At 44.1% G+C, this 20,055-nt stretch overlaps 1 protein-coding gene across 2 annotated transcripts in view; it reads left to right on the forward strand.

The window, feature by feature from the left end:
• Positions 1-18,817, forward strand: part of RSBN1L (round spermatid basic protein 1 like) — a 99,603-nt gene extending 80,786 nt beyond the window's left edge. The window contains exons 7-8 of one of the 2 annotated variants that reach the window (XM_074942543.1): positions 17,617-17,725; positions 17,813-18,817. In XM_074942543.1, coding sequence (XP_074798644.1) covers positions 17,617-17,725; positions 17,813-18,466 — 763 coding nt within the window. In that variant the 3' untranslated portion in view covers positions 18,467-18,817. The remainder of the gene's footprint in view (positions 1-17,616; positions 17,726-17,812) is intronic. The other variant, XM_074942544.1, reaches the window with a different exon arrangement.
• The last annotated feature ends 1,238 nt before the right edge of the window (positions 18,818-20,055 follow it).

Genomic DNA, 20,055 nt, shown 5'->3' on the forward strand with positions numbered 1-20,055 from the left:
GTGGGACAGTCTGGGCGCAGGCAGCTCAGTGGGGGGTCTAGGTGTGGAGGGATCTGGATGCACAGAGGCCCATTGAGGGGGGAGGGTGTTCCAGGTACAGGGGCAATGGGACTCTGCAGGGGCTTCCAGGTGAAGGTGTTTGGGGCTCAGCGGGGAGTCCGAGGGGGGGTCTGGATGCTGTGGGGAGTGGGGCTTGAGGGGGGCTCTGGGTGCAGCTAGTTGAGGGTCAGTGGCATGGGGGTCTGGATCTGGGGGCTCAGGGTGGTGCAGGGGGTGGGGCATCAGGGTCGTGATTTGAGTGCAGGGAGCTCAGGGGGAGGTGCAGGGGTGGGGGTCCAGAGGTAGGGGATCTGAGTGCAGGGCAGCTCCAGATGCAGGGGCTGAGGTTCAGTGGGGTGGGGTTCAGGTATGGAGGGCTAGGGGGGTTCTAGATGTACCGGGTGAGGCTTGGCAGGGTTGTTCGGATATGGGAGGTCCAGATGCACAGGGGTTGGAGGAGCAGCCCCCCGTACAGTGACCCCTTCCACCACAGCTGAGGAGCAATGGGCCCTGCTGGAGCAATGGGCCCTGGCCCCTCCCCTGCTGTTCCCCCTCCCCTGCAGCCTCAGCTCGCCATGCTGCCAGTGCTCTGGGGCGACTGGGCTGCGAGCTCCTGCTGGGCTGCGTGGCTGCAAGAGCCGCCGGCCTGCCCCGGTGCTGTAGACTGCCAGTGGCGTGGCTGGCTCCGGCTGGGCAGCACGGCTACCAGTCCTGGCGCTCTGAGTGGCATGGTAAGGGGGCGGGGGGGGTTGGATAAGGGGCAGGGGGTCCCGGGGGACAGGGAGCAGGGGGGGTTGGATGGGGGTGGGGTCCCGGAGGGGTGGTTAGGGGCGAGGGGTCCCAGGAGGGGGCGGTCAGAGGACAAGGAACAGGGCAGGTTGGATGGGCTGGAGGTTCTGAGGGGGACAGTCAGGGGGCGGGAAGTGGGAGGGGGCAGGCTGTTTGGGGAGGCACAGCCTTCCCTACCTGGCTCTCCATAGAGTTTTGGAACCCCAGTGTGGCCCTCAGGCCAGAAATTTTGGCCACCCTGATGTAGAGGTTAACACTTGTTTTTCTAGCTCAATTGTTAGTCTGTACTCTGAATCTGAAGGACAAGAATTTGAACTCTTATGCTGACCCATGTGGTGGGGGGTCCTTATCAAAGCTGGCTGGAAAACAGCCTTTTCCTCTTGAAAAATTTAAAGTAAAAAAAAAATTGTCATTAATTGGAAGGAAAGAAATCAAAAATTTTAGATTTTTTTTTCAGGAGGGAAAAAAACATGAATTTTGGGAGAACCAAAACGGAAACTTTTTGTTGGCTCACTGGGCTACTGGCTCTTCTGGGCTGCCCAAGCAAGCCCACTATCCAGAGTTGCTGGAGAGTCATGCCGTGCTGGAGGAGTTCAGTGTGCTAAGCTACAAGACAGAGTGGACTGTTTAAATTACCGTTTTTCGTGATAATTTAAATAATTAAACCTTAATTTAAATTATTTATTTTAATCTTGTTTTGCATTTGTAGTTTAAAGACAAGTTCATTTTCTTTGGTATAATCATTAAACGTGATGATTTGCAGCCTTTACAATATTACTTTTTGCTAAAGAGAGGATACACTGTGTCTATTTACATTTATTTAAGCAATTATATATCTCAACATTTATTAAGATTCTTAATTTTACATTTTTTTATAAAATGGTGAATGACACATTTCTTGTTTACTAGGTGATAATTTTTTACTCATGATTTGTGTCAAGCTGCATTTGGATGGAAATCGTAATTCAGTTAAATGCACAGCATTTTAAAATAGTTTTTATTGGTTAAGTAAAATTGCCTTAAATGAATTGGATACATAAGAAAAAAATTAAGTTCATTTTAGAGAGGAGAGCCAGGGCTCGTCTCTCTCTGGGGTGGCAGGGAACCACACCGCCTAACTACCTTTGGGAATAGTTCTTGCAGGGAATTAGTCCGGCCGTGGGAGTCTTCCTCTATGCCTCAGTGAAGGTAGAAATAAACACTGTGAGCCCAAGCCCTAGGTCAGGGCGGGGCACTGGTGAGTCAGGTGCTCAGGCCCTCAGGCAGGGGCTGAGCAATAACAGTTTATAATGGCAAGCCCAGGCCCTTGGTCAGGGCGTGGCAATGGTGAGTCAGGCGCTCAGGCAGGGGCTGAGCATTAACAGCATATAATGGCAAACCCAGGCCCTAGGTCAGGGCGAGGCAATGGTGAGTTAGGTGCTCAGGCCCTCAGGCAGGGGCTGAGCAACAACAGTATGTAGTAGCAAGCCTAGGTCAGGGCGGGGCAATGGTGAGTCAGGCTCTCCCACTCCACTGCGTCCCAGCCTGGGGCCCTAGCAGCGGCAGGAGACCCACTCTGCTGCGTCTGTCCGCAACACACTGACATGGGTTCTGGCAGTGCTGCGGCCAGATTAGGGTCGGCTGCCTCCGGGCTACTTCCAGACTCCCCCTCTTGAGTACGTGGGTCGGGGGGTGTCCTTGGAGGACCAGCACCATGGGTTCCTTGGGATAGCTGGCGAGGGGCAGACTCGGCACCTCCTCCTGGTAGCTGGCGCAGGGAAGGTCGGGCCAGTCCTTGGATTTACCGCAGGCCGGTGGGGTTTCCCAATCGCGAGCTAGGCCGGAGGCGTCTGGCCTCCCCAGCAGCTGCTCTCCCTGTGAGCTCTGAGGACGGGCCTTTATACTTCCGGGGCAACGCCTGACCATCTGGAAGGCGGGCTCAGAGCTCCCTGGCTCCGCCAGCTCTGGTGTCCAGCAGGACTGTCTCTCTCTGGAGCGGCAAGGAACCACACCGCCTCACTACATTCATCAAAACATTTTGCATTTAAAACTGATTAATTAAATAAAGGAAATTTCATTCTAGCCAGTGAATTGACTTTTTTTTTTTTTTTTTTTTTTTTGGATAGCATGCGCCAAATTTTCAAAGGTATATAGATGCCTGAAGTTGCAAAGAGATGCAATTTTCAAAAGAGCCTAAGCAGGTTAGGAACCTAACTCCTAGTGGGAGTTTGAAAATCACTCTAAGCACCTATTTATATCTATAGGCACCTATATACCTCTTAAAGTCTGACCCCCAGATCTTTCATGTTTTAAGAATTAGTAGGTATCCTCTTCTTCTTCATGTGTCTACAGACATCTATTCCACTCTGGTGTGCACTTTGCTTAGCAGTACCCTTTGGGGTGGTGCCTCCACCCTTTGGCCCTTGTAGCCCTTCCCAAGGCTATTTAAGTCCAATGCCATATCGACCCCACTCAGTTCCTTCCTGGCTTGAGTTGGAGCATTCTGTGTGGTATTTACCTCTCACTTGTGGTGTTAACTCAAGAGTTTTCTGGGGGGTTTTGTATATAGTTAGTAGTAATACCCTTAGTGTTCAATTAGTTAGATTAATAGTCTTGTTTTTGCCTGGTGCAGTGCCTTCTCCAAGTTGCAAGAAGCATGTCTCATGTGGGGTAGCCATAACCAATAACGATCCCCATACTCATTGCTTTTTGTGCCTGAGGAAGGGGCATATTTAAATACTCCATATGCAAGTCGTTCACAAAGAGGACACTGTAACTAGAGACTTGCGCCTAAAGCAGCCCCTGATAGAGCAAGCCATGAGGCCCATTATGGTTCCAGGACCAGATCATCTGGCCTCTTAGAGGCCTTTGGTGCTGCTGAGACTCTTCTCCAAGGAGGAGAAGAGACTGTTACCCTTCCTCTCATCCTCTGAGAAAGAAGACTTATAAAACTGACCATAGTCACTCTAAGGTTCAGGGAGATTCTTCATCCTTTTCTAAGTGGGGTGCTGGCTGCAACCAGGTTTCCTTGAGTACACAGGATAAAGCAGGGCACTTTACCCACTCTCCAGTGTCATGGTAAGATCGTTTACAGCACCATATTGTCAACTTGGTACCATTAGTAGAGTGGCTGTTGAATCTGGTACCAACAACATGGGTCTCAACACTGACCATAGTGACTCCACAGGCTTTTCAAGCACCTGCAGATTTATTCTGCCTTTCTGTGCTGGACTCACCTGTGATACAGGAGTCTTCAGCTGTGGCTGTGATCTTTGGACCGTCTGGGTTGGTTGCCTCAGAATACAGGCTGTTGCAAGTGTTGTCTCTGGCACCATTTAAGAATCAGGCTGCAGAGACAAGACCACTCTCCTTGTTGGCACTGAGGGAACTCTTGTATACTGATTCCATCTTCAGCCCTCAGGGACAATGTTGGCTTCTACAGGTCTGATATGGGCTGGAGCTACGAATGCAGCATGTGCGTCTACTTTGATACCAATGTCTATTCCAGTATTGAGTGTTAGTGCTGCCTTAATGACACTGCCAATATTCAAGGCACTGACTGCTCTGCCTTCTTCTGTGCCCATATACTGTGCCGATGAGTCAGCCAGGACATGTGATGGCTCCACCAGGCATGGCTCTTCCATCCCCTTTGGATTGTTTGGAGGGTTCCTTGCGTTCAAGTTCAGAGTCAGCTTCCACTTTTTCTTCATCCATATACCAAGCTCGAAAGTCTTCAAGATCTTTGGGGGATCATGATTAGTACCAGGATCGGTACCATTTTTGCAGTAGAGTTAGGGGTTCATAGCCTAGTTCCTACTGGCCCCCGATGCCATGTCTATTTCCTCCATGGCATTCATGCAGTCATTCCAGGGCATGATCATCAAACCCTCTTCCTGTCTCACCTCCTGACCCAGCTAGGCTGGAGATGCATACTGAGATTGTGCTCTCTGAGCTGATTCATCTAAGCAGGAGTAAGCAGGATCGCAACAGCGCCCACTGGCCCCACTGTCCTTTTCATCTTGTTCATAGGACAGTTCCACTCTACCAGGTTCCTCCCCTCCTGTGCCTGAGGATTTTAAATCGTATCAGGATCTTCTGAGGTGAATGAATACAACTTTGGGCATTCAGGCACAGTTTTTTCAGGACAATACCCATACATGAGAAGATATTCTCCAGTGTTCAGTTCCAGAGAGTAGGTCTTCCTGTAAATGAAGCATGTTGGCATACCCCAGTTTTCTTACTGCCCACAGCGAAGTACGCTGACAAATAGTATTATGTCCCTATGCAGGGTTTTGAGTGCTTCTTCTCACATCCAGCCCTTAACTCTCTGGTTGTAATGGCCGTAAATGACAGATAGTGAAGGGAGATTTAAGTCAGTGCTGAAAGACATAGTCTAAAACAGGGATGGGCAAACTTTTTGGCACGAGGGCCACATTGGGTGCGAAACTGTATGGAGGACTGGGTAGGTAAGGCTGTGCCCCCCAAACAGCCTGGCCCCCGCCCCCTATTCGCCCCCTCCCACTTCCCATCCCCTGACTGCCCCCTCCTGAGACCCCCCTCCCCAAACTGTCCCCCGGGATCCCACCCCCGATCCAAACCTCTCCCCCCCCCCCCCCGCTCCCTGTACCCTGACTGCCCCAACCTATCCACACCCCCGCCCCCTGACAGGCCCCCAAGGACTCCCATGCCCTATCCAATCCCTCCTGTTCCCTGACCCCTAACCGCCCCAAAACCTCCGCCCCATCCAACTGCTTCCTGCTCCCTGACTGCCCCCCGCCCCTAACTGCCCCCGTCCACTGACTGCCCTCTGGGACCCGCGACCCAACCACTGCACCGCTGCCGCCCCCTTACCATGCCGCTCAGAGCAGCAGGAACTCTGCCCACAAGGCGGCGTGGCTGCGTGGGAGGGGTAACAGCCGGGGAGGGGCTGGGGCGAGCCTCCTGGACCAGGAGCTCAGGGGCCGGGCAGGCTGGTCCTGCGGGCCAGATGTGGCCCGCGGGCCATAGTTTGCCCACCTCTGGTCTAAAAAGTTTGGTTTAATGGGAAAAAAAATTTATTCAACCTAACTTTATGAACGTTCAGCAATAATTGGCAGGCACTATCAAAGTATGATTTGTAAATTGGGAGACTCTGTACAAATGTACAGATAAATTACCAGAATCCTCCAGAGAAGAGCTTAATGTTTGCATCGAGGAAGGCTGTCTAATCGCTAAGACATCTCTACAGTCAGCACTGGATATGGCGGATGCCTCCAGTATTATGGCCTCAGCTGAAATAATGAGAAGAGCTTTGTGGTTATGGAACTCTGGCATAGCCCCTGAGGCCCAACAAAGCATGGAGAATTTACCAATTGATGGTTTAGTTTTTGTTTTCAGAGAAAACTGGAGAGACATTACACTCTTTTTAAAAAAAAAAAAAGACTCAAACTACTTTAGGTTCATTGGGAGTGTATACCTCAGCAATAGAGATGTCACTCGGGGAGTCGGCAACAATAGTAGCAACATTATCGACTACATTTCCAATGGTGTTTCCAGCACTCGGCTTATTGAGATAGAGAGCAGGACTTCTCCAGGAAAAGACATCAGTTGCAAAGGAGAAGGCCTTGTCATTCTAATGTCAACCAACCAGATCATCCTCCATCAGCTTTGGGCAAGCAGTTAATTTGACTCTCCTATTGAAGACAGCATTCTACGTGAGATCTTCTTGATTGTATCTCCTCTGTTTGGGACAGCCTCTCCTGTTTTTTCAGTGATTGGGAAGCAATAGCCAATCACAAGTTGGTCCTAAGCACTGTGAGTTCAGGTTATTCCGTCCAATTCCTGTCCATACTTCTTTCCCACCCACCTATCTCCTTTCTTTTCAGGGACAACTCTTGTGAGTCACTGTTCGTTCAGCAGATCCAGACTCTCTGTGCTTTGGAAGCCGTAGAGGAAGTTCCCTGTCAGCACTGAGGAAAGGGGAGCACTGCTACTTTTGATGCCCAAGCCCATGTCTTCCTGTACCTAGACGATTGGCTAATGGGGGGCAAATCAGAAGATCAAGCCTCCATCATGTCCTGGTCACGATAGATCTGGGGCTGATTTTGATCAAAGAAAAGTCAACATTTAATTCCAACAAAAAAAATCAAGTTCATTGGACCCTACTAGACTCTACAAGTGTGAGGGCCTTTCTCCCTCAAGAGCGATTCAGAATAATTAATCACCTATTTGTACCTTCAGTCTCATGCTTCAGCTACAGTCCATGTGTGCCTGAGGTTACCAGGTAGGGTTGCCAACTTTGGTTGGATGAATTCCTGGAGATTTCATCATATTGCATAATCTTTAATTAAAGCGTAATCTTTAATTCCGGGAGACTCCAGAACAATCATGGAGGGTTGGCAATCCTATTACTATGCCATGTGGCTCCATGCACTTACGTACTCCAACATGCAAGATTGTGCCTTCATCCTCTTTAGTTGTGGTTGAAGTTGCCTATCACCTGAATTGTTAGTCTTTGGACAGCCTTGTGTGAGTGCCACCAGCAACTCTGGAGACCCTGCAGTGGTGGACAAATCAGATCAGTGTTTGTGAAGGTGTTCCCTTTGACCATCCTACACAATAGGTTGGCGAGAACATCTGGAAACATTGAAAGTTGGAGGTTTGTGGACAGAACAGGAAGCATCTCTTCATATAAACATCCTGAAGCTTCAAGCCATTTGCAATGCGTGCCATGTCTTTTGGACACAGATCAAGGGCACAGTGGTTCATATCCTCACCGACAATACCACCGCAATGTATTATGTGAACAAGCATGGAGAAGCCCACAACAGCCAACTTTGTCAGGAAGCAATGAAGTTTTGGCAATTGTGTATCAGGGAAGACGACATTCTCACAGCTGCTCACTTGCCAGGTGCTCAGTGTCACTTGGCTGATCACCTCAGCAGGAACTTTTCCCAGAATCTCTGAAGAGTGGCGTGCTGTCTATTTTGAAGGAATGGGGCATTCCAATGATCAACCTATTTGCAATGAAAGACAAGAAGTGCAGTCAGTTTTTGCTCCTGAGCAGGTTTCAGTCCAGCCTTATTAACTGAGGAATTTGAATTGCAGATTGGCACTGATGTATGCCTTCTTCCCCACTCATTCCCTAGATGATTCTCATGCTGAAGCTGGATCATGCCAAGATGATACTCATTGCACCAGCTTGACCAAGACAGTGCTAGTTTTCCAACCTTCACAGATCTATTTTCCTCATTCCTGACCTGCTGACACGATGCCACCGTCAGATATGGTATCCAATGCTGAGCAGTCTGTACCTGATGGCATGTATGCTGCATGGTTAGATGAGCAGGAAGAACAATATTTGCAAGCAGTGCGGCAAGTCCTGCTTAATAGTAGAAAACTTTCTACTAGGGCTACCTCTTTGGCTAAGTGGGAAGTGTTTTTTGGTTTGGTCAGAATTCAGCCAACGCTAGTATGTATTCAAGACATTTTGGATTACCTGTTGCATCTTAAGTTCTCAAGTCTGTCGCTCAGCTTGTTGAGGGTCCACTTAGCAATGATCTTAACATTTTATCCTCTGATCCAAGGGAAGTTGGTATTTTTCAATTGCATTGTAGTTAGATTTCTGAAAGGTCCACCTCTTTCCACTTGTAAAAGAATAGATTCCTTTGCGGGACCTCGATACTGTACTGGCTGCCCTCGTGGGTCCTCTGTTTGAGCCCCTAGCCACTTGCTGTGTCTCTACTGTGCCAAAAGACAGCTTTTCTTGTTGCCATAACTTCTACAAGGAGGGCTACTGATCTGCAGGCCTTCATGGCACAGCCTCTGTATCTGATCAGTTTTTCGAAGACCAGGTATCCTAAGCTTTTGTCTGAAGTGGTGTCACACTTTCACCTTAACCAAACCATATAGTTACCTGTATTTTTTCCTAAGCCTATCTCAAATGCAGATGAGCAGTGACTTCATTCCTTGGTGATTTCTGCACATGCTGTTTCCAGATGAATTACCACAGCATATGGGGTAACTCAGGCCAGACCTCCATGGCCACAGAGACTGGTGGCTCATTTGACAAGGGATCAAGCGCCTTTTGTTGTGCTTCTTAGTGACTTTTCTATATTGGACTTTTGCAGGGCCACTACCTGGTCTTCCACACACATTTTTACGAAGCATTATGCTATTACGACAGCATCTAGATCAGACACAGAATTTGGACAGGCAGTTCTAGCAAGTATTTAAGAAGACTCTGAGCTACACTTCCATTCATTACTTGAGTCACCTGAGTGGAATACACATCTGCAACTGCTTGAAAAAGGAAAAAATGGTTTATCTGTGCTGTAACAATTGTTCAAGATATAGGTGCAGAGGTTTATTCCAGGACCTATCCTCTCTGCTTGGAGTCTCCCATCTTAAGATTCTGGTGCGAAGAAACTCAGGGGAGTCAGGGTGGTGCCGCCCTTAAATAGCCATGAGAGGGGCTCTGAGGACCAGTGGGTGTGAGTGCAGTTCCCAGTGGTACGGTTAAGCAAAGTTCTCTAAAGCTTCAGTGTGCTGGGCATGCACATACCAGAATGCAATACATGTCTGCACCCACATCTCAGAGAACAACAGGAACCCTACACCTGTTTTTATTCATAGATGAAAGAGTAAAACTAGCTTTCTTGCTTTTTCAACTCCCATTGGTTTCTCGGTTTTGAATAACTAGCCCAAATAAAGAAAATATTCTCTCTACACCTGCTAGATAAGCTGAAACCAAAAATAATTAAGGCTAAAGCTTTTCTCCACAACAGAAACTGAAAATACAGACACTTGGAAAAAATGTAAATACCACCTGTTCCTTCATTATGAACACTGAATATGATTTAGTTACTTACTGTAATACATTTATAAAGCTTGAGTTGGCCTCAGAAGATGTTTTCCCCAAGCTCTGTGTATAGTTTAAAAAGCAGCACCCTTTAACTTCTTAAACTTTGAGTAGGGGTCATTGATGCAGCATATTTTTTATTTACTTAAAATGATGTTAATAATTATAGTAAGTTTAGGCCCTGACATAGGTTATCATGATTTCAAATTTAATTTTAAATAGGTTTGTTTATTTATCATCAGACTTTATCTACCCTGCTGCCTCTGGAACTTGGAAGCCAGAGAGGCTGCTGCGCAGCCAGGAATCCTGGTCATCTGTACATTGCACACAGTGATGGAATTTGTTCTTCCAGTTTTCTTTTTAAATGGTTTATTCCCAGTGAATAAACATCCTTAATAACTGGTTTTATAGCTAAAAAGCATTATCTGTCAGTTATGGTGTGACAGGCATTTCAGTTTGGTCATTTGTGTTGCACGTCAATTGCTTCTGTTCCATGTTGACGTGTATGCTGCCCAGTGATTGTTCATCAGAAGTCCAAATTTTATGTTCCTGTTGTTTCTAACGTTTAAACAAAAAAAATGCATAAAAATACCTTTCAGGCCACCTTAATGTGTCATGAAACAAAAGAACAAACTGACGACTCCAATTTATTTAAAATCCTTTTGCAGGTCATCTTTAAGCTTCTATCAAGGAAAGAAGGCAAGTATGTATGCAGCTTTGTGGGAGGGGAAGAAACGTACCTTTACCCAGAGTGCCTAAATATCCTAGGTAATATACTGTGTTGGGATTCCAATGTCCTCAGTGTAATTCTTTTCCGAAATAGAACGATCAAAAAGAATAATCCTTCATCCACTGTTGTCTTTGATACCTTTCTGCATCCTGTCCAGTACATCTCAAGCTATGCATTTTTTGCCAGAGGGAACTTAGGCATTAGCTGTATTGTCTTATTTCTAGATTATCCTTATGCAGCAGTTGGTAATGTTCAGGTGGCAGTATGGCAATGGAGTTGACAGCTTGATAAGATAATAGAAGAATATTCATTCATGGATTTTTAAGGCCAGAAGTGATTATTATGGTTATCTAGTTTGACTTCTTGTTTTGTATGATACAATATGCACAAAATTCAAAGTTGACCTGCAGAAGAGTTTGAGAATTGGGTGTTTACCTTTTGTGTAACACTTCATTTTAAAAAAATCAGCTTGTCTTTCTTCCTTTTAGAAAGATCAGGAATATTATGTTGTGCCATGTATTCCCTGGTTTTGTGAAAGGATTTCTTGTAATTTATGAACTCTTCATATTTAACTGAAATAGTGGGAGTATTTGAATCTTTAACAAAGATATCCTTTCTCCCACGTGCTCATTAGCATTAGAATTGTAAACGTTAATAAAAACAACTTAAAACAGCCGAACAAATTTCTTTCCTTTTAAGTTACTCAGCTTTCAGTCTTGAGATTTCACTAGTTATTCAGTCACCATAGTGTCTTTCAGGGTAGACAAGACCTGAATTTCTGAAGAGGCAGTAAAAAAATAATCTTTTTCGGGGGAAGAGACAGAACATTAAACTTCCATAGCTTCATTATACATCATTAAGAGAAAAAAAAAGTACAAAAATCCTATTTTTTTCTTTTGCAAGCTATCTATAACATTTTTAGATTTATTCCATTGTTTGGTTTATTTACTTGGCTATACACAAATTTACTAAAAAGCACCCATCAAATTCTCTAGGCAACCTTGACAAACTTTTTAAAACACACAAATAAATAAACAGACTTGTCATTTCTCCCAGATATATTAACCCAGCAACAACAAAATAATTACATACACAAAAAACTGCATTAAAGAATGTTAATATTGCAAAGTCAAGCACTCAAAGATCAGGAAATGCCAGAACTGAGGTTGCCTGTGGGATTTTCAAAGTTTATAACTTGGTGGCCTTGGGTGGATTTTTCACGGAGACAGTAAGGGTATGTCTACACTGCAATGTAAGCCCAGGATTAGTGGAACTCAAGTCAACTGACCTGTGTTAGGAAACCCTGGACTTCGGGTTAAAATACAATATAGACACTCATGTTAAGAGTTTTTTAACCCTTGCTCAAACCTAGGGCTCTAGCATCCATGCTGCAGTGCACAGACCTAAGTCAAAGTAACCACATCTGAATCCCTAGTGTTTCCCTCCCACCCCACCCCCCAAATGTGGCTGCTCTAGCCCTAGGACTGTGGTACATTTTGGGAAAACTTTACTCCGCACCCTGCATGTTACCAGGAAGCAACTTGCTTTGCAAAAGGCTTGATCAGTTTGTGCTCCATTGCAAACCCAGGAGGCTCTCTGATAGTGTGCTTGCAGATCAGTGATCAGAAGAGAATGGATTAACACTGACCTGCACTGCTGACTTTTGGAAATCGGGGGAGGGACTTCCATTGTCAGTAGTTTGTTTGGATAGAAAGGACTAAGGAAGTTGTCCCATGGAATTGTGGGATTCTTCCGACTGATTCCTGGGATCTAAGTCAAGCGGGGCTGCATCTACACTGCAAAGCAACAGGACTCGGACCCTGGGTCCTGGCTTAACTCGAGCTCAGAACTTCCAGCTCTGCAGAGTCCAAGTCCTGGGTTAGCGCAAATGCAGTGTAGACGCAAGTTGGTTAGGCTTGAGCCTGAGCTGAAGCATTGGTTTACATTGCAGTGTAGATATACACCAAAAAATACCTCTCTGACTCTAGAACAGTGATTTTCAACCTTTTATCATTTTCGGACCCCAAAAAGATTTCAAATGGAGGTATGGATCTCCTTTGGAAATTCAACTCGTGTCTGCAGACCTCTCCCATAGAAGAAAAACTAACTGAACAGAATTCAACTATAAATGTTGCACATGCTCAGCACGGCATTTGATGCAGTTTGAGAAAGGGGGCTAAACTGTGGGCTTTTATGGTAACGAAAACACTTCTGGGTTTTGACCTGTAGGTCAAGGCGTTCATATACTTTTTATCAGAAAAATGGAATGCCTTTTCTGGGATCTGAAATCATAGTCACCTTTCGTGGACTCTTAGACATAGTCTGCAGACCCCAGGTTGAAAACAGGGTCTTAAAATGGGAAACGTTGGGCAACCTTAACTACAGGTGTAATAGCCTATAGAAATTACAGCATTGTTAGAAAAATGATTAAAGACTGAAATGAGCTTCCAATAAAGCATTCTCTTCTTTTAAATCTTTTTGTACTTTTCTCTAATGAAATTACTTAGGTATTTGTTTTTATAATTTTTATACTTTGTAAAAGAAAACATCAATCTTTTTGATGAAACATGAAAGTTGAGCTAAACCACAAGTCAGAAAAATGAATTAAAATTAATTCTGTCCTGTTGCATGTGTAGGGGTGTGTGTACACATCCACATTGTGACAGATGTCTCATTACATGAACACAAAGCTTTTTTAGTAATACATAAATCTACTGAACATTTTGAAAGGCTTTAGAAAGAGAAACAGTTGATGCTTTGAATTGCAGATTGTCTATTTTGAGTAGTTGTATAACGAGATCATGTAAATGCATAAAGTAACAAGATAAAGTTAAGGCCACTATGGGAACCTTAGCATTGAGTTGTCTGAATTTTTAAATTGTGCAAAAATATTGTCTCTTTTTTCATTTCACTCTCAAGTTTATGATGCTCAGGAGTGAGGTATAAAAATGTGACTTCATTTGTATCTGAAAATGGAGATGACACTTCTTCATTTTGACTGACTAACTTGTAACAATTAGAGGTATCCAAAGAGTCAGAACATAACTCAGTTCTAAATATTAATGGATTAATTATTGTAGTTGGGCTATTTTGATTGAAGGATGCTTGTAGGTGCTTTTCACGTCTCGTATATTTAAAAAGTTGGCTGAAGTGTCAGAGCCACAGGCAGTTGCTCTTTTTATTTTTAATGCATGTATACGATCACATTTCTTTCAAATTCAAATCATAGAACCATAAGGTTAGAAGGGGCCACAGTGGTCATCTAGTCTAATCCCCTACCAAGATTCAGGATTTGTTGTGTCTAAACCATCGAAGACAGATGGCTATCCAGCCTCTTTTTGAAAACCTCCAGTGATGGAGATTCCATGACTTCCCTAGGCAGTTTATTCCATAGGAAGTTTTTCCTGAGATTTACTCTAAATCTGCTATGCTGTAGTTTGAACCTATTGCCCCTTTAGTCCTGCCCTCTGTGGCAAGGGAGGACAGTTTTTCTCCATCTTTCTTATGGAAGCCTTTCAGGTTATCTGAAGACCGCTATCATGTTCCCCCTCAATCTCCTCTTTTTCAAACTAAACATATCCATTTCTTTCAGCCTTTGCTCATATGACTTGCATTCCATCCCTTTGATGATTTTTGTCACTCACCTCTGAATACTTTCCAGTTTCTCTACATCCTTTCTTATACATTGGTGACCAAAATTGGACACACTACTCCAGCTGAGGCCTAACTAGCGCTGAGTGGTACTATCGCCTCCTGTGACTTGCATGCTATACCTCTGTTACTGCAACCCAAAATTGCATTTGCTTTTTTTGCAACAGCATCGCATTGTTGATTCATGTTGAGGTTGTGATCCGCCACAACTCCCAGATCCTGCTCAGCTGTGCTGATGCCAAGCCCGTTATCCCCCATTCTGTATTTGTGCGTTTGGTTTTTCTTCCCTAAGCATAGCACTTTACATTTGCTTTTGTTGAAGTTCATTCTGGTGTCTATAGACCAATTCTCCAATTTATCAGGATCCCTTTGAATTTTAGTTCGGTTCTCCAAAGTGTTTGCATCCCCCCAACCCCCTCCCCCACCATCTACAAATTTGATTAGTATGCTCTCTTTTCCTACATCCAGATCATTAATAAAGGTGTTAAATAACACCGGACGCAGAACAGATCCCCATAGGACCCCACTTCAGACCTCTTTCTAATCTGACATCATTCCATTAATAGCTACTCTTTGTTGTTTAACCAATTATGTATCCCCTTAATGGTAATTCTACAAAGCCCATGTTTCTCTAGCTTACTTATGAGAATGTGATGTGGGACTGTGTCAGAAGCCTTGCTAAAATCCAGGCATCTTATGGCCACCGCATTCCACCTGTCCACCAAACCAGTAATCTTGTCAAAGATGGAAATCAGTTTGGTTTGGCATGATTTGTTCTTGGTAAATCCATCCTGGCTGCTAGAGATCACCCCTTCATCCTCCAGGTATTTGCAAATGGAATATTTTATAGAAGTAGCTTCCCAGGTATCAATGTCAGGCTGACTGGTCTTTAGTTCCCTGGCTCCTCCTTTACAAAGATGGACACTACATTAGCCCTTCTCCAGTCATCTGGGATCTCTCCTGTCATCCAATTTGTGTCGTAAGCTTTGGAAATTCTCATTAGAGTACTGTCAGTGTCTAAATTTCATAAGGGAACATCCTAGTTTAGCACAGAATTTATAATTTGGTGTCTTAATGTAATGATGGAGGTTACATACCTGACTAACTCACTATTCTGTTAAAACAAACAAACAAAACCAACCTGATGTTCAGATTCTTTAGTTTCATCGCTGAGATTGTAAGTTATTGAAGAAAAACAGCACATGGCCTAAACATTTATCTCAGTTTTAAATTAACTGTAATTTTTAGTCTGCCAACTCTTTAGAACTTAGAGTAGCCCCATGTGTTAGTCACCAAGTAATTAGAAACAAAGATGAATTAAAGGGACACAATCAGCTTGTGTTTTGTTTTTTAAATAATTGACTTTTTTGAAGTCCCAGGTGTTTCGGCACCTATTAAATATATCTTGAATAAAAAACAAAAACTTTTTTTATATAAGGTGTTTTCGCCTCCCCTATTCTTCAGTAGTCTTTACAGAAGAGAGAAACAATTAAAATAACTGTTAGGTTGGTGTGTCTTAGACTTTTGAAAGTTGAGCCCTCCTTCAGAAATCGCTTATGTCCCTCTTCAACTATGCCATGTTAGCAGGGCCTTAGGGGGAAACTTGAACTGACACTTTTCCATATCTTCATCTGCCCACTTCCACAGCAAGTGCCTTGCAACCCTGCAAGGGAGATGCACTTTGTGTATTTGACAATACTTAATGCAGCTTTTCCCATCGCACAGGGAAGATGTTTTCAATAACTTACAGTTATCCTATTAATTGCAACTCCAGTATGCACAACATTTTACACCAGAAATGATTTTCCGGTAGGCATTGTTCCTATACATATTTCCGCAACCAGTCACTTCATATTATTACAGAATAGAGCAGACACTTTAACAATTACTTTTGTCTTCAATATATGCCTAAAAACCTCTATTAAATCCCCCTTCCCATCAGTGTAATATTTGAATATCATCCAATTCCTCTCATCCTTTCTACCCTATAGGAGAAATAGCATGAGTAGCTTGTGGGTGTGTGTATGTGCGTATGTATGCTGTTGAAGGAGAGCTGAGTTTTGGATTCAGATGTGAAAGTAATAAGGAACATGGTAAGTCTTGCTTTTTGTGAGAGTGGGTTCCATTATCTGGGGTCCAGCATCTGTGAAAATTCTCTCCTGTGTTCTTGAGCCTCTCCCTATGGTTGATAGTTTCATGGTTCTAATTGAATGATGCAGCTATTGTGGGAAGTCATGGTTGTGGGATGAGAGGTGAACTTTCATGGAGGGTTTTGAATATTGGGAGAGAAATGAGGCACTGGACTCTGAATTCAACAGGGAGCAGAAGAAAAGAGCAGAGCAAGGCACTCACAGCAACTTGAGTTGCTAATCAGACAGGCTGCTGTATTCATTGTGTAGCTTCATTCTATTTATGAGTTACAGTAATCAAATCCTAGAGGTCACAAATGCATGGATCACTGTGGCCAGGTCTGTGCTTGATGTACAATCTTCTGGCCAGTTGCCAATAGAAATGAGTGGATTTTTGCAGGCTTGGCTCTTTGGACTCTGCTACTGTGTGACCAAAGGACCCTGCAGCTGCAGAAACAATGAGGAGTCCTTGTGGCACCTTATGGACTAACAAATTTATTTGGGCATACGCTTTTGTGGGCTAAAACCCACTTCATCAGATGCATGGAGTGGAAATGCCCAAATAAATTTGTTAGTCTATAAATTGCCACAAGTATTCCTTGTTGTTTTTGCTGATACAGACTAACACGGCTACCACTCTGAAATTTACACCTGCAGATTGAATTAATCTGATTATCTCCCCCCACTAGGGGGGAATGTTATAAAGAAGATAAGTTCTTCCCTCTTTCGAGCATTACCTCAGTCTTGCATAGATTCAGTTTTGTCCTGCTACTTTCATCCAGGTGATGATTTCAGCTAGGCTTTGAGAAAGCTGGGAGATGATGCTGGTCACATTTGGCATAAAGGAAATGTGGAGCTAGATGCTGACCATCAACTTTTAGTATCTCAGCTCATGTTATCTCTCCAGTTCTCCCAGAGGCTAAACAATATAGGGAAGATGATGAAACCTTGTAGGATTCCATAGGGGACAGCTTTTGAGATGAATAGTTGCCCATAAATAAGTGTCTCTGTTTGGCTAGAAGCATGTCAGAATATTTCTCTCCATCCCTAGGGCAACTTTAAAGGTAGGACACAAGTATTTGGCGATCTTCCTTCGTCATTGTACAGAAGGAAGTTATTTATCAGAGCAACAAGTGCTCTGTCTGTACCATTCTCTAGCCTGACAGTCTATTAGTAGAACATGCTAGAACATCTAACCTCTGCCTTTCTTCATGATGAAAGACCGTCACTGTTGGTGGCACTGGTAGAAACTGGTTAACTGAATTATATTCCTGAGAGTGGTTAGTGTGTTGTAGCTGAAGAGCTAGTCACTAACAGGCTTTTTCAAATTTCTTTTCAAACTTGAGTTGTAAAATTCATTTTTAGATTATGTTTGCTTTGTTCTTGCTACAGAGACTAACAAAGTCTGTAGCAATTTAAATTGTGGCCCTGACTCTGCTTATTTTTTTTTTTTTTGGTAGGCCTGAGCAACCTCGTATAACCAAAGATGTAATTTGTTTTCATGCTGAAGATTTCTTAGAGGTAGTTCAGCGAATGCAATTAGATTTGCATGAGCCTCCACTCTCACAGGTAAGCTTATTGTGAATTATTAATCATGAATATTTCTCATGTTTTAGAATAGATTTTTCATCTTTAATCTCATTTTTCCTCCTCCAGTGTGTCCAGTGGGTTGATGATGCAAAACTTAACCAACTGAGAAGGGAAGGCATTCGATATGCTAGGATTCAATTATATGATAATGACATTTATTTTATTCCAAGGAATGTTGTGCACCAGTTCAAGACAGTTTCAGCTGTATGCAGTTTGGCTTGGCACATTCGGCTCAAGCTGTATCACTCAGAGGGAGAAGTTTCTCAAAATGCAAGCACCTATGAAGCAGGCACATCTGCAGACCCCATGTCTTCGGTTATTGGACTTCAGACTGACAATGTAATCTGTACAATAAGCAAAAATACCTCCGAAGACACCAAATTTTCAGATACTCTGCAAACTAAATATGTACAGCAGGAGTTCACACAGATAAAACATGAACTTATTGCATCTCACCGAATTAAAGAGGAATCCATGAATGTTAATCTCCCTGAGAAGACAATGGCACCTAATGATATGGAATGTCAGAATGTCAAAGGAAAATTGGATAATGTTGAATTGACAGGATTTAAGTGTAAAGTGGACTCTAAATTTGAACCTGGCAATGACTTACAGGATAAGTTGTGCTCTGGAAGTCACATAAGTCTATATGATACAAGACAACAGGGTTCAACATATCCAAATCTGCATGGACAAAGAGAAGATGAGTTTTTGTGCTAAATTTGTACATATCGTTTTAAATTCCTTTTTAAACTGAATGACGTAATAATGTAAAGATTCATAAATTCTGTGAGGCAAGCTTGTGACTTGCCCTCGCATCTGTTACAGAAAATAGTTTATGTAGCTTTGTAACATTCCTCAGTGCCTGTCCATAACTGTGAAGTATCAAAGCACTTAGGGCCAGATGCACTGTAAACACTGCAGGTTTAACATAAAGAAGTCTTTAAATAATTTGAGTTGTAGGTTTTAGAGTAGAGCTGACATTTAACATATATATTTTTTGTAAGATGAGCCAGAATTCTTTTTGACAATTCCAGGCTTTTCCATAGAGCTTATTTATACCAATTTTTTTCATTTTAAATGTGTCAGCACTGTAGTGTAAATAGCTTTTTTTAAAAATCTTTTTAGTGTGATTTATACTGAAATGTGAGCCGCTTAATAAAGGTTCAGAATAACAAATTCGTTTTATTTTTGTGTCTGCAGAAAAGAACTCACTTAAACTGCCTCTTTAAACTGTTATGTTTCTACTTGTGCTGTGCTTGCTGGAAGACCCAGTTGTACCCTTGCTTGTTTCTGGAGTGAGGAGCTGCCGCAGACAAAAAGACAGCCTGGGGCATTCTGTATTTGTAAAGAAAGATCAGTCTGAATGCCCTCTACAGGACTACTTGCAGCTGCTTGTTAAAAGTGTACCATGCACTCCTTCGTGCCTGCTGGCAGATGAACAGGAGAGGCACAGCCTTATACACAGTCCTTCAGTGTCTGGACTTCAGCTGGGTCTCCTGTGTGCTCCAGGCATCTCACATGATTAGCCAGAACTTAGCCCTTTATCTTAACATGTAGATTGGAACTTTTCCTACATCTAGTTTCTGACTAAATTAGAGCAGTATTTTACAAAGATTAAGTTTTATTTTTACATCATTTAAGACTGACTTTCTCAAACTTTATTGCACCGTGACCCCCTTCTGACAACAAACATTACTACACAACCCCAGGAGGGGGGACCGAAGCCTGAGCCCCCCTAAGCACCACTGCCCTCGGGGGGGGTGGGCAGCGTTCCCTCTAATTTTTCCCACCCCTATGCGGAATGAATTTTGTTATGTGCACCAATATGGAGGTGATGTGTGACACATCACCTTCATATCAGTGCACCTAACAAAATTTATGTGGTGGGGTGGGGTGGGGCTGAGAGGTTCGGAATGTGGGAGGGGTCTTAGGGCTGGGGCAGAGAGTTGGGGGGTGAGGACTCCGGCTGGGGGTGCAGGCTCTGGGGTGGGGCTGGGGATGAGGGGATAAAGGCTGGGGCAGAGAGTGCAGGGGATGCAGGCTTTGGGGGGAATTTGGGGTGCAGGAGGGTGCTCCAGGGCTACAGCGGGGAGAGAGGACTCCCCCCACAGCAGCACCTGGGCTGGAGCCATGGGGTGCCTCTCCCCACTACGGCAGCTCCGGGGCTGGGGCCGCAGGATAGGCACCTCTCCCCCAGCCCCTGCAGAGGTCCAGCCGGGGCTGGGTTCAGGGAGGGGCACCCCGACCGTGACAGGTCCTGGGCTGGGGCTGAGCCACGGCTGGGTCTGGACCGCAAAGCACCACAT

Source organism: Natator depressus, chromosome 1 (assembly GCF_965152275.1).
Source record: "Natator depressus isolate rNatDep1 chromosome 1, rNatDep2.hap1, whole genome shotgun sequence".
Lineage (NCBI taxonomy): Eukaryota > Metazoa > Chordata > Testudines > Cheloniidae > Natator > Natator depressus.